This window comes from Watersipora subatra, chromosome 7, assembly GCF_963576615.1.
Source record: "Watersipora subatra chromosome 7, tzWatSuba1.1, whole genome shotgun sequence".
Lineage (NCBI taxonomy): Eukaryota > Metazoa > Bryozoa > Gymnolaemata > Cheilostomatida > Watersiporidae > Watersipora > Watersipora subatra.
Genome location: NC_088714.1, coordinates 26,250,692 through 26,262,751, shown reverse-complemented (window position 1 = coordinate 26,262,751; position 12,060 = coordinate 26,250,692). Strand labels below are relative to the sequence as shown.

The following is a 12,060-nucleotide window of genomic DNA, read 5'->3' as shown; positions in this document are numbered from 1 at the left end:
TTGATAGTATGAGTGGTTGGTCCTCTTAGGCCTCGGCACAAGTGCATTGGTGCCTTAGATTTTGCTTACTGAGCTGTGGAAATGTACTTCACTAGCCCTTGCTGAAGTCGTAAATCGCTCCCTTTCAAGCAAGCAAATCTCATATATTTGTCATTGAAAAAAATCTGTAAACAATGCTTGCTGTGTTTGCTACCAGATTCTTCTCAAGTACAGCACGCATATATTGTGTAGCATTTCTAGAAATATGTTAATACCCTTAACATATGTAACATAAAATACCTTACAATTTCCATGTGTGGCGTTGATAACAGTACATTCTCTACAATTTGATAAACAATATAATCAAAATGTGTATTAAGACTAGTAAGAGTTAAGTTGAAAAGCGAATCAAATAACAATTCTCTGTCAAAAAAGGATTAGAAAATGCGGAGTTAACTGCACAATGTCTCGACAAATACAATACCGAATCTAATCATCTTTCTTTTCTTCTTCTGGCTTTGGTTGGTCGGTGATAGGAGTTTCGTTAGCCTCAGCACCCTCCTCCCCTTCAACAGGTGGGCCGTCTGATACACCGCTCGTACCAAACTCATTCAATCTAGTAGGATCTACCTTATAAATCCATCTCTGATAAAGGAAGATAAGAAACACGATATCTAAAAAAACAAGAAAAGACCTTGCATTACGTTATGTGTAGTTCAACTAACATGTTATTGTGAATGTATGTAAAACGTAACAATCCTTCATTTTTTTGCATCATCAATTCGTCTGCACATGCGCTCATTCGCAGCCATATTTGTAAACAAACAAGCGTCATTCTCTTTTACTTTGGGTTATTGAATAGTATTTTTGGTTGTTATTGAATAGTATTTTTGGTCGTTATTGAATAGTATTTTTGGTCGTTATTGAATAGTATTTTTGGTCGTTATTGAATAGTATTTTTGGTCGTTATTGAATAGTATTTTTGGTCGTTATTGAATAGTATTTTTGGTGTTATGTCGAGTTCATATCGAGATTATGTGGAAGAAGTATTCAGCGTTGCTGAACAAAAATGGAAACAACAGCGTCATTCACGAAATTCATTACAGAAGCTTCGTGTTTCAACGATAAAAGTTGTCTACAAAGATGGCGGACTACGATAATTCACAGTCCCGCACTCATGGAATGATGTCACGGAAAAATGAAGGATTGGTGAAAAGAAAGATGCTACCCACCGTCTCGGAAGCAGCCAATTCTATAGAGAGTAGGCATCTTTATAACAAATGCAAACAGGTCATCTATGAAGGTGTTCAGAGCTTTATATGTCATCATCCTCCAAGGAAGATGAGCTACTGATTTCAACTTATAGTTGATGAACAGCTGTGGGGTCATCATTATAAACCCTGAATAACACAAACACAACAGGTGATTGGAAATAACGGCTGAAATATTCTTAAAAGTCAATGACAATACACCAGCGTTAGAAGCTGATCAACCATGTGGGAGCAAGTCACTGACTGTCATAGTAAAACAATAAATTAACACGTGTGCTTTTGTAAAAGGCAGAAATTTTAAATCATATAAACCCATTTAGCTCAACTAGATACATCTGTAGACTTGAATACAGAATGAAGTTTATCACAGATCAGCGCCATGATTTGCATATATGAGATATTAGTTGAAACCGAAAAACACAGCAAAGGGTTAGTCCTCAAATCTCTTTGACATGACCAGCTGAATATTGAGTTTTGCTGCTAGCCTTGACAGTGTTTTTTGTATGACTTCTTCAGAACTACAAGCGTTAGCCCTAAGTCCACAATTGTTTCATACATGTTAGGATATCAGAATTACATTGTAAACCGTTAGAAGCTCTCTGCCCCACAAGGATAAGAAGGACAACTCACCGAACAGGAGAAGAAAGCCGTAGAGCATGCTGAGTACCCAGGAGTACCAGCCTTTGTGTTCGTGATACAAGAGCGAATAGACTCCGTAGCCTGCGAGCAGTGGGAACAAAACCCAACTCAAATATTTAAATGCCATCTAAAATCACAGACCAATCGTAATTACTGGCTCATCAAACAATATTAATATTTTATAATCAAATTAGTTCTTTGCTTAGCTCGGTCTGATACGGTTTAGCAAAAATGCTGAGGCCGACACCATTAATGTGAATCCGCCCAAAGGAGAGTGCAAAATATAGGTGACATTAGCATCGCCTGGCCAGTGTAGGGGATATATTCATCTCCCCTAAATTCTTACGAGTTGACCGAAAAATACAGCGGCACCTTGTATTTGAACACCACCTCTAATAAAATGCCACTATAGGGGAAGGGTTGAAAAATAGAGTGGCATGGCAGTCAAATAGAGGTCTTAAAGATCTTCTGTTGGTACTGCCAGGAAAATGTGAAAAGTACCAAACACTTTACTTTTCTTCATTTTCAGTGATAAAGGACAGGCAATGAAAAGATTTAACATATTTATTTTATAACCCTCTAGGATTCCTAAGAAATACAAAGGAATATTGTGCCATCCCAAGAAACGCGATACCAACATTTTTATACTTATAATTTATACACACTATTAAACACAAACACTTCCCTACTTAAACTATTTGAAGATCTGAACAGGGCTGTCCATAGATGGCAAGATTGGCATAAAACCGCTATAAGTTCAACCTACTCCCTATAGTGTATCTTTTTTGCAACTAATACCTATGCTAGTGCCAAGAGAATGGGCCAACATCCTGACACTTTTAAGTTGGTTTGCTGCTCTATGCAGAGAGAAAATCTTCAATATGTCATTACTATAAAGGCAGCACCAACAGACAAAGGTGTGCAAGACTCAAAGAAGTTATTGAAACGATTACACAAAACAGGTTCTCCAGAAAAACCTACACTAGACTCAAAGAGAAGATCGTGCTGGGGTTTAAAAGACTAAAAATGCTCAGAGCCTAGTGTTTGCTGAACATGCTAATTGTTCCTTTTCGTGCTTCATGTAGCCTTTCTAGAACTATTCTTTCTCCATCTTGAACAACTTATTTTACCAAACATTGTTTTCCTATTATTTAATGTTATTTAAATACAAAAATAGGCTCATATAAATTATATATACATGCCTTAATAGATGCAGTCTTTTACAAATGCCTCATAATTATTGTTAATGAACGAATCCAACTAAAGGCTGGTTCACACTATTTATCTTCGTATGTCCGCGTTAATCCCACAATACTCTGATGATCATCTGTGATAATTACAATGTTCACACTATCGCAAATATATCAGCGTTTTTATCAGCGGATAATCAGCGACAAAGCCATTCTCAATATATAATGCGCTCGCAGAAAGGACAAAATGCAAGTCCATCAGCAACTGACATGATAAAAAATATATATCAAACAATCAGCATCAGCCAATCACCATCACCGAAGTGATGCTAGACTGGCATGGATGTTCCGCAAACCAGCAGAAAAGTTTGGCAGCTGCAATCTTTCCTGCCATATCTGCCTTGCCTCAACGATGTCATCGGTTTACAGTGCACATAGTCGACGAATAATCGCCGAAAGGACGACTCCGACATATGGCGATACAATGTGAACCGGGCTTTACGAGCAGCCATATGAAATGTCTCATTCATATATGGGGGATTATATATAAATAAGATATATACAAGCCCAACTGTCACCTGGTCATATGCCTTTGTCTTGGATTCTACATATGTTGATTTGTCTGTGTAAGTTATCCTTGGAATAGCATCAAACCACTTGTTCTCATAATCTATCTGTAATATGTTAACAAGCAGTTTTGAATGATGAAGCTGTGACGACATAGTGAATATGACAAACTGTCTTCGATTGCCATAATACACCAAGTGCACACAAGCCCTACATATCTCTACAAGGAAAGGAACCTTAGTTCTATCAGGAACTTGGAAGATTCAAAAGTTTGTGCTCAACCCAACTAAAGCTTTTGGAGCCCTACTGCTCACAAAACAAATTAAAATAAACTGCGTGGTTTACACTTGTAATTTGAATAGCCATTTTAATAGAAGCCACAGATATGAAAATTGATTGAGATGACCAAAGCAAACCAACTTCCTACCAATATGATTGAGCAAGTCACTTGTAAATAAATAGACAACATCTACTTTCTCTGAAGGACTGATGATAAGGTTAATTCTATCATGTCATCACCAGATAACACAAATTCAAACCCACTCAATTCTACCACGTCATCACCAGATGACATGAATTCAAACCCACTCAATTTTACCATTTCATCACCAGATAGCACGAATTCAAACCCACTCAATTCATTCTTTTCATCACCAGATAACACAAATTCAAACCCACTAAATTCTACCATGTCATCACCAGATAACACTAATTCAAACCTACTCAATTCTACCATGCCATCACCAGATGGGACGAATTCAAACCCACTAAATTCTACCATGTCATCACCAGATAACACGAATTCAAACCTACTCAATTCTATCATGTCATCATCAAATGAACCGAATTCAAACCCACTCAATTCTACCACGTCATCACCAGAGACATGAATTCAAACCCAATCAATTCATTCTTGTCATCACCAAATGAACCGAATTCAAACCCACTAAATTCTACCATGTCATCACCAGATGACACGAATTCAAACTTACTCAATTCTACCATGTCATCACCACATGAACCGAATTCAAACCCACTCAATTCTACCATGTATCACCAGATAACATGGTATAATCGAGTGGGTTTATAGTGTACTACAGTGTAGGGCATCAATTAGGGACTAGAGAAGAACATACCTTGAAGTTGATAACTTGAGTTATTTTCCAAGCATCGATGAGTAATCCAACGCCAACACTAATAATAACTACAATGTTTGTCTCATTGTCCAGGATATAGAGAAGAACAATGAGACTCTGGAATACTCCGAAGAATATGGATCTGACAGAAAGTCCTTCTAGAGATTTTCGGTTTCTCCAGAATTGTATATCTACATACAATAGTTATCCCATTAAACAAAAAAGAGCAAATTTAATTTTACACGAAAATTAAATCTTGTTTCTTAGCAAATGGTTAACGTCTGCTGAATCTCCTGAGACTGCCCTGCAATAACACTGAGCTGGGTAAGACCACAGTGCTCCTATGACAATGCTGAAATAAACTACTTTTCTTAAATGTTCCTTCAATTCCTATCCATTGCAACAGCAAAAATAATTATATTGATATTACATTTTACACCTTCATAATCATTCACCTTCACATAAGTCTGTACGCCTACCTATATCGGATTACATATTTTAGAGAAATATATATAGAAAGATATCAAGGAACACTGAATATTGTACCATTCAATTCAAGTTATTCACTTGAAGGTATTAAATTAAATGAGAACATGTTTCCACCACTAGATTGTTACCATTTTTAAATGCGAGGAACTCAAAGACGCTGTGCACAAGAGAGACAGAGACAGTAAGAGCGAGGAGATAAGGGTTTGTATCCAGTAGCGTCTGCTTAAGGGCATCCTGCTCCGCATCTGACTGATCTGCTCCTCCATCACCGAGCAGCTGGTTGTACCACTGGTTCCTCATTCCCTGAGCAGCGTAGAACTGCCACTTCATCATGGAAAGTGGGTATATGGTGAGCGTGAAGTTGAGCACGCTGTAGCAGAGAGACAGCATTCAGCGAAAAGGACAATTGATCAAACAGAGTAGAAGAGGAGGCAAAGCACTGTATTGAAACTCACGGAGTTGTATCATTGATGGGCATATAATCGCTTTGAAGGTTCCAGTAGTCATTGAAGTATAGAGGAGGGTAGTACTTGTCTTGGCCTGGTACAAACTCTATGTCTGTGAACAAGAAGACGAAACATTCAAAACACGATACTACAGCCCGAGATGAGAGAGAGAGTGTCTATCATATAGAGCTTGGGCACCACAAACCAAAAGTCCTTCGGTGGAAGTCTTTATAGATTCAAAACTGATGTACTTGCTGCAAATGCGATAATAGAATTAGCTGCCTACAGCTCTTCTATAGTGAATGACTTTGTTTTTGTAAACATAACTATCCTCGTAAATTTACTGGAATGTAGATGGGTGTTCAGTATATTTAAGACACATGGCAACAAACATGCACTAACTCAATTTTGTATGGCGCTTTCAGAACTGCTCGAAAACATGCGAATTGTCCGAACTTTGTAATCTCTTTGCTAATCTACAAACTTCTTTCAGTTCGAGTGAAGAGACATGGTCAACAGACCCAGCAACAAACACATTATAATTACATTGATGAAGCTTTAGTACATGTGTGCTAGTACCCCGTTGTATTGATCTACGTGTCTGGTCCACTATATAATTACATTGGTCTAGAGATCCTGTTACACACCCCCTGTCCATGGCGTCTTATAAATAATATAATCACATTGGTCAGGGGTACTGGTACACCCCCCCCCGAATCTAGAGTGTCAGATCAACTACTATGTATAATTACATTGGTCAAGGGGTGCTGGCACACCACCCCTAGTCCAAGGTGTCTGATCAATTATATAATTGATAGTGAGGTTGGGATGCCAGTGAGAGAGAATCTCCTCCACGCTGCTATTCTCCTTCTGCACAAGATCTGGGTGAATGTCCGTCTTCCCCGTCAGCAAATTGACAGTATTTATAAACTTCCTCTTCTTATGTTTATTCAGCTCTAGAAGAATATGAAGAAGAATATGAACAATGAACAATAAATCAAACCATCAAATGGTCAGCGTGTACAAATAAACAAAAATGCAACTTTGGCGCGAGAAGTACGAACGTTTAACTTTGTGGACAATCTTCCAGGAAGTTTGCTTGCCATTTTGCTTATCAGGAGACCATCCCTGTGGCAGCAGGTAGGCATGCAGGTAGATCGAACCATTGGAAAGGAGGGCCTGTAATGCGTAATAAAAGTAAAATGATGCACTACACCTGAAAATATGGTACTGCGGTCATAAATGGTCATCAGCAGTCATTACTTACCTGGCTAGCCTTAAATGATGTTGCTATTGTGTATGTACTGTCAAATGTAGGCCCAGAATTCCAGTCACCATATTCCACATCTAAACGTTTTCCTACCAGCGAGCTAGCATCTGTGAAATCAGGTTCCTCCATATTTTCTGATATATAGAAGTGCAGATCCTATGATAGCAAATAACATATTGGAGATCCTAGACAAACTAGGCCTGCAACGGCTGAGGATCATGAACATAAACCCTGCATACAAGGTTGACATGCTTGAAAAAACAAAACTTTTGTATGTTGGAACAAACATTTTTACAAGAATATATTACAGTTTGCTTAATTCGTTTCGGAGCGCGAATGCAATGATAAATACTTCAAGTACTTGAATGCAGGATTAAAAAAATACTTTATATAAAACTATATCCAACAATTTATGTGAAAGCCTAAATTTTATTTAAATTTAGTAAAGTTTAGATTATATTTAAACTTTACTAAATTTAAATAAAATTTAAACATATATTTAAACACTATAACAAAGGAGCAATCAGTAAAAATTGTTGTATTATTACTTTACTTTAGGAACACGTGAATAAAATTATAGGCTAGACAATGTAGGCCTATATGTTCACGAGTGATAACAACACAAGTGTTGTTATCAATGTGGGGAGAGATAACTCTATGGATTCAACAGTAAGCTGATTGATAGAAATCCACAGCATAACTCACTCTATATTTAGTTTGCATCAACTTAATTTGTGTGATTTTATTATTATGACATTTTGTTTTTATTTTAGATCAGTTCTCTACTTTTTTTCCTACAAAACTGATGTGTAGAGAATATTGGATGTCACATATGTAATGAGAATTACTTTGTATGTTGAAAAAAAAATTTGCTTAAATCATATAATTTCGTGTCCAAAAATTCATATGTGAAGGTGATCCCAAGGCAAAGTCTTAACTATGCTAGTGAAATGATTTTCTGGTGAGCAACGACGCAAGTGCATAGGCCATAGGGGATAGTCCAATAATTCCAAATGTGCCTGATTACTAGAGACAGTCTCCTACTTGTTTATAACAACATTCTAAAGAGTGCTGAATCAGCTTGCAGTGCTATGTACAGAAAGCAAATAGAACTTGAGCGGATATCCATAAACACAAATTCTGAACAATAAGGTGAGCCTAAACACTGGTTTACACTATATCGTCATATGTCGGAGTTGTCTTTTCGCCCTTCATTGTCGACTTTGTGAAATGTGAACCGATAGCATTGATGAAGAAATGTGGATACGTCGGAAATGTTTGCAGCTGTCAGACTTTCCCGATAGTTCGTCGAGCATCGACAACAGCCTGTACAATGTGCCCACTTCGGTGACAATGATTTTGATGATGTTGATTTGCTGTCGCCGATAGCTTTCATCTATATTTCCGTTTGTGATAATCGCTGCGGGACTAGTATTTGATTCACGCATGTGGCAAGAACAATAATCCTTCAGGAAAAATTAAAAAGAAAAGTGAAAACAGAAGCAAACAACAACAACAACGTGTTTATTATAGTGTGAACATTATTATCACCAGCATCAATGCCGAGATACGGCGATGCAGTATGAACCAGCCTTAAAGGACATCTATATCTTGTACTTCCTTTGTCCGTCTTGCCCAACTAGCAGCTAATAACTGGATAGCATCAGTCATGTTTATAACCAATAGGCCTATGATTTATGTACTTAGTGTCATAATATAGAGCCTCTTGGTCTGAATAGAAACAAAGGTGTGTACTTACAAATTTGCTAGTTTCAGAATAAAGATTAAGTGAAGGGTGAGCGGGTGCAGCTGGTGTATTACCATTTTCGTCACTACCAGTAGTAGCTGGAGCTGATTTCTGTCTGAAGAAGTTCATCACCATGTACATAATGAGTAACCTGACTGCAAAGCCTTTAATCATCTGCCAAGTGCCCTGTTGAGGGGCTGCTTCACCCGCAGCCCCATTTTCATTCTGGAGAAGAAAAGCAATGAGAGACAGGCAAAAAATAATCTATGTGCTGTAAATGTGTCGTGGCTTCTATGCAATATAAAGCCTACTATTACTAGCTCTGAACCGATGACTACCCATATTTTTATATCCTACAAAAACGCACCAAAACAATAATTCAGCTGATGAGCAAAGCAAGCCTATTGATATTTTTCAAATTTAAATTTTTATTTTGGCAAATCTTAAAACTGTCATAGAGAACAATAAAACGATAACGATATCATGAATACAGGAAAAGTATTTGATTAAATTTTTTATTCGATTATTTGAGTATCGATTGAAAAGATAACCAGTGCTGTTGCCTAGAGCGAATTGCCTGTAAGATAACTCATTCCAGTGACCCCAATCCACTCGCCACAGACTAGTCAACTCGCCACAGACTAGTCAACTCGCCACAGACTAGTCAACTCGCCACAGACTAGTCAACTCGCCACAGACTAGTCAACTCGCCACAGACTAGTCAACTCGCCACAGACTAGTCAACTCGCCACAGACTAGTCAACTCGCCACAGACTAGTCAACTCGTCACAGACTAGTCAACTCGTCACAGACTAGTCAACTCGTCACAGATTAGTCAACTCGCCACAAACTAGTCAACTCGCCACAAACTAGTCAACTCGCCACAAACTAGTCAACTTGTCCCAGCTTAATGAAAGTCATTATGAGCGCAGTGCTCAATATACCATTACATTATATCAGAAATGGTTTAATATGTTACAACTACTGCACAGTTATCCTTATAACTAACACATTTTATATTTCGTATTTATATTTGGTTATACTATGATTGATAGAGTCAGCAGTGATGCAGCGGTAAACATTAGCCTACTACCCATATATTATTATCCTACTAAAAATGTTAAATTAATGTAATGTAAATCATATTCGTGTAATAATATTAAAGCTTGGTGTAAAGCAATGCATTACGCTAGTAACTGATCGCGTATATGGATTCCATTGCACCACTGCATTTGAGATACATTGATTAACAACTTTTAGTCCATGGCGAGATACCAATAATTAACATAAATCCAATGATAGCATAAGTAATTATTAGAAAAAAGCTATACAAACCACCAACATTTTGCTTGACTCGGGTATGTAGTTTCTGCACTGTAACATTCATTAATGACTTTCGGAGAAACAACTGCTGCTTTTATTGGTTAAAAAAACTATTAAAAATCGGTTTAATAAACATTAAAACCTCAAATGCACTTTACATACTGTTTTTCAATATTTAAATATACGTAAATCTCAGAGCTTGTCTGCCTTTTCTGCGTGTCCAGTTATAGAAATGAAGTTTTAGGAATAAAAATCTGCTGTGCGCTGGATTTAAAGTAAAAATCTTGAGTTCTGCAAACAGGCATTTATTGAACACACTACACTATCTAACTGGCTGTACTAAAGAATAAATTGGGCACATACCTATTACACATGCCCATTTTTCATGGCGTCACGCTCAAAACTTCAGCTATCAGTATGTATGAAGCCATACCAGAAGGAAAATGCAAATCGATACGAGGAAAAAATACTACAAAACTCACATGGCCAACAAGACTTGCAATCAGTATAGATCTGTGGTAGACACTGTAGTCGGTTAAATTTGAATTACATAAAAATAAACACGGTACACATAAATAAACGCAGTGCACAGAAATAAACAAAACACTTTCATTCAAAAGTTAGAATGGTACATGCTGTTCATGTTGATTAAACACTAATCTCAAACTATTTATTCGATTTTAATGGCTAACTGTTGCCCTTTATTACTATTGTTGTATGGCCTAATTTGAAAAATATTTCTATTTTTAAAATGAAATTATTGTCAATAACGTACTATATATATATATATATATATATATATATATATATATATATATATATATATATATATATATATATATAAACAAACTTTTGTGCAAAAACTCTTTTTATTACTCGTGCAATGCCGGGAACTCAACTAGTATAAAATATAGTCAAATAGTTCTCTTCTCAATAAAACTTTGAGGTGAGTAAACAAGGTTGACTTGATATGAGTGGTTCAATTTGGGTAGCTGGATTAGGCTGAGTTATATTCGAGGCGACTAGTTCGGATCGGATCGGGTTTTTCCCACTGAAAGCCTCACGCAGGAGGCAAAATACGTGGGAACTCTTTATTTTAAACAGTATACCAGCAAATCTTCCCTCCTTCCCTTTCTCCCTTCCCTCTCCTTCCTTATTTGTTATGGAAGATAACAAATAAGTTATTGTTATCTCCTTCCTTATGTTAGTTATGGATGATATTGAAAATACTTGGCGCCAACAATTACTAAACAACGTATCGGTTTCCTGTGTATATTGTGCATAGATATTCATTAGGGCTACCGATGCAAAGATGGCACGTTTTTCTTTTATTAAATTTATACATCATAACCTTTGGAATACAGTATTTTCACCAAGCTTGTTTTATATATATATGCTATATCGTACCTTTAATTTCCACAGCCTTACACCATAAGTCGCTACATAGCTATTATTATTACGTTTAATTTTTATATAACCAATAATGCAGAACAAAATATTTACAAAAAAAACTGTAAATAGTTTCAGCTGTAAGCACCAAGCACGTTTACAAAATGATCTCAACCATCAACACCATCAACACCCTGTTCACTAAAATAACACATTTACTGGCTTCTGACCGTACGACTACATATAGAGAACTCCAACAAGCATCTTAGCAAAGTAGACACCAAATCTATGTCGAATAGGTATCTCAGCAGAATCACTTAAGAAAACCTAGAGTTTTGCAGTCTAATTGACAGTCAAAATTGCAGTTGTAATTGACACCAAGTCGAATTTTCTTTTTACAATAGCTTGCTTTCAGTTAAATAGTAATTAAATAAACCACACAGTCAATAAGAATGTTTGAACTGTTCTTACCGGAGCAACTGCACCGTCAGGCATCGATGACAAAAAATTTTTAATATTATAAAAATGAAATATTCTTTTAAAGAGTGAATCGTCAAGTCAATGGGACTGAAGTAAATTATTAGTCTAGCCACACGTGCTTCCTGCCCATTAAC

General features: G+C 36.7%; 1 protein-coding gene across 1 annotated transcript; it reads right to left on the bottom strand.

The window, feature by feature from the left end:
• Positions 1-128: 128 nt before the first annotated feature.
• LOC137401234 (putative lipid scramblase CLPTM1) lies at positions 129-12,003 on the bottom strand. Its single transcript, XM_068087646.1, has 12 exons — positions 11,918-12,003; positions 8,747-8,959; positions 6,985-7,143; positions 6,782-6,896; positions 6,470-6,673; positions 5,727-5,829; positions 5,400-5,641; positions 4,783-4,973; positions 3,658-3,753; positions 1,881-2,016; positions 1,212-1,379; positions 129-653 (listed from the first exon to the last, which is right to left on the bottom strand). The coding sequence occupies exons 1-12, from the start codon at positions 11,939-11,941 to the stop codon at positions 469-471; spliced, it is 1,836 nt and encodes a 611-aa protein (XP_067943747.1). The 5' UTR covers positions 11,942-12,003; the 3' UTR covers positions 129-468.
• Positions 12,004-12,060: the final 57 nt, after the last annotated feature.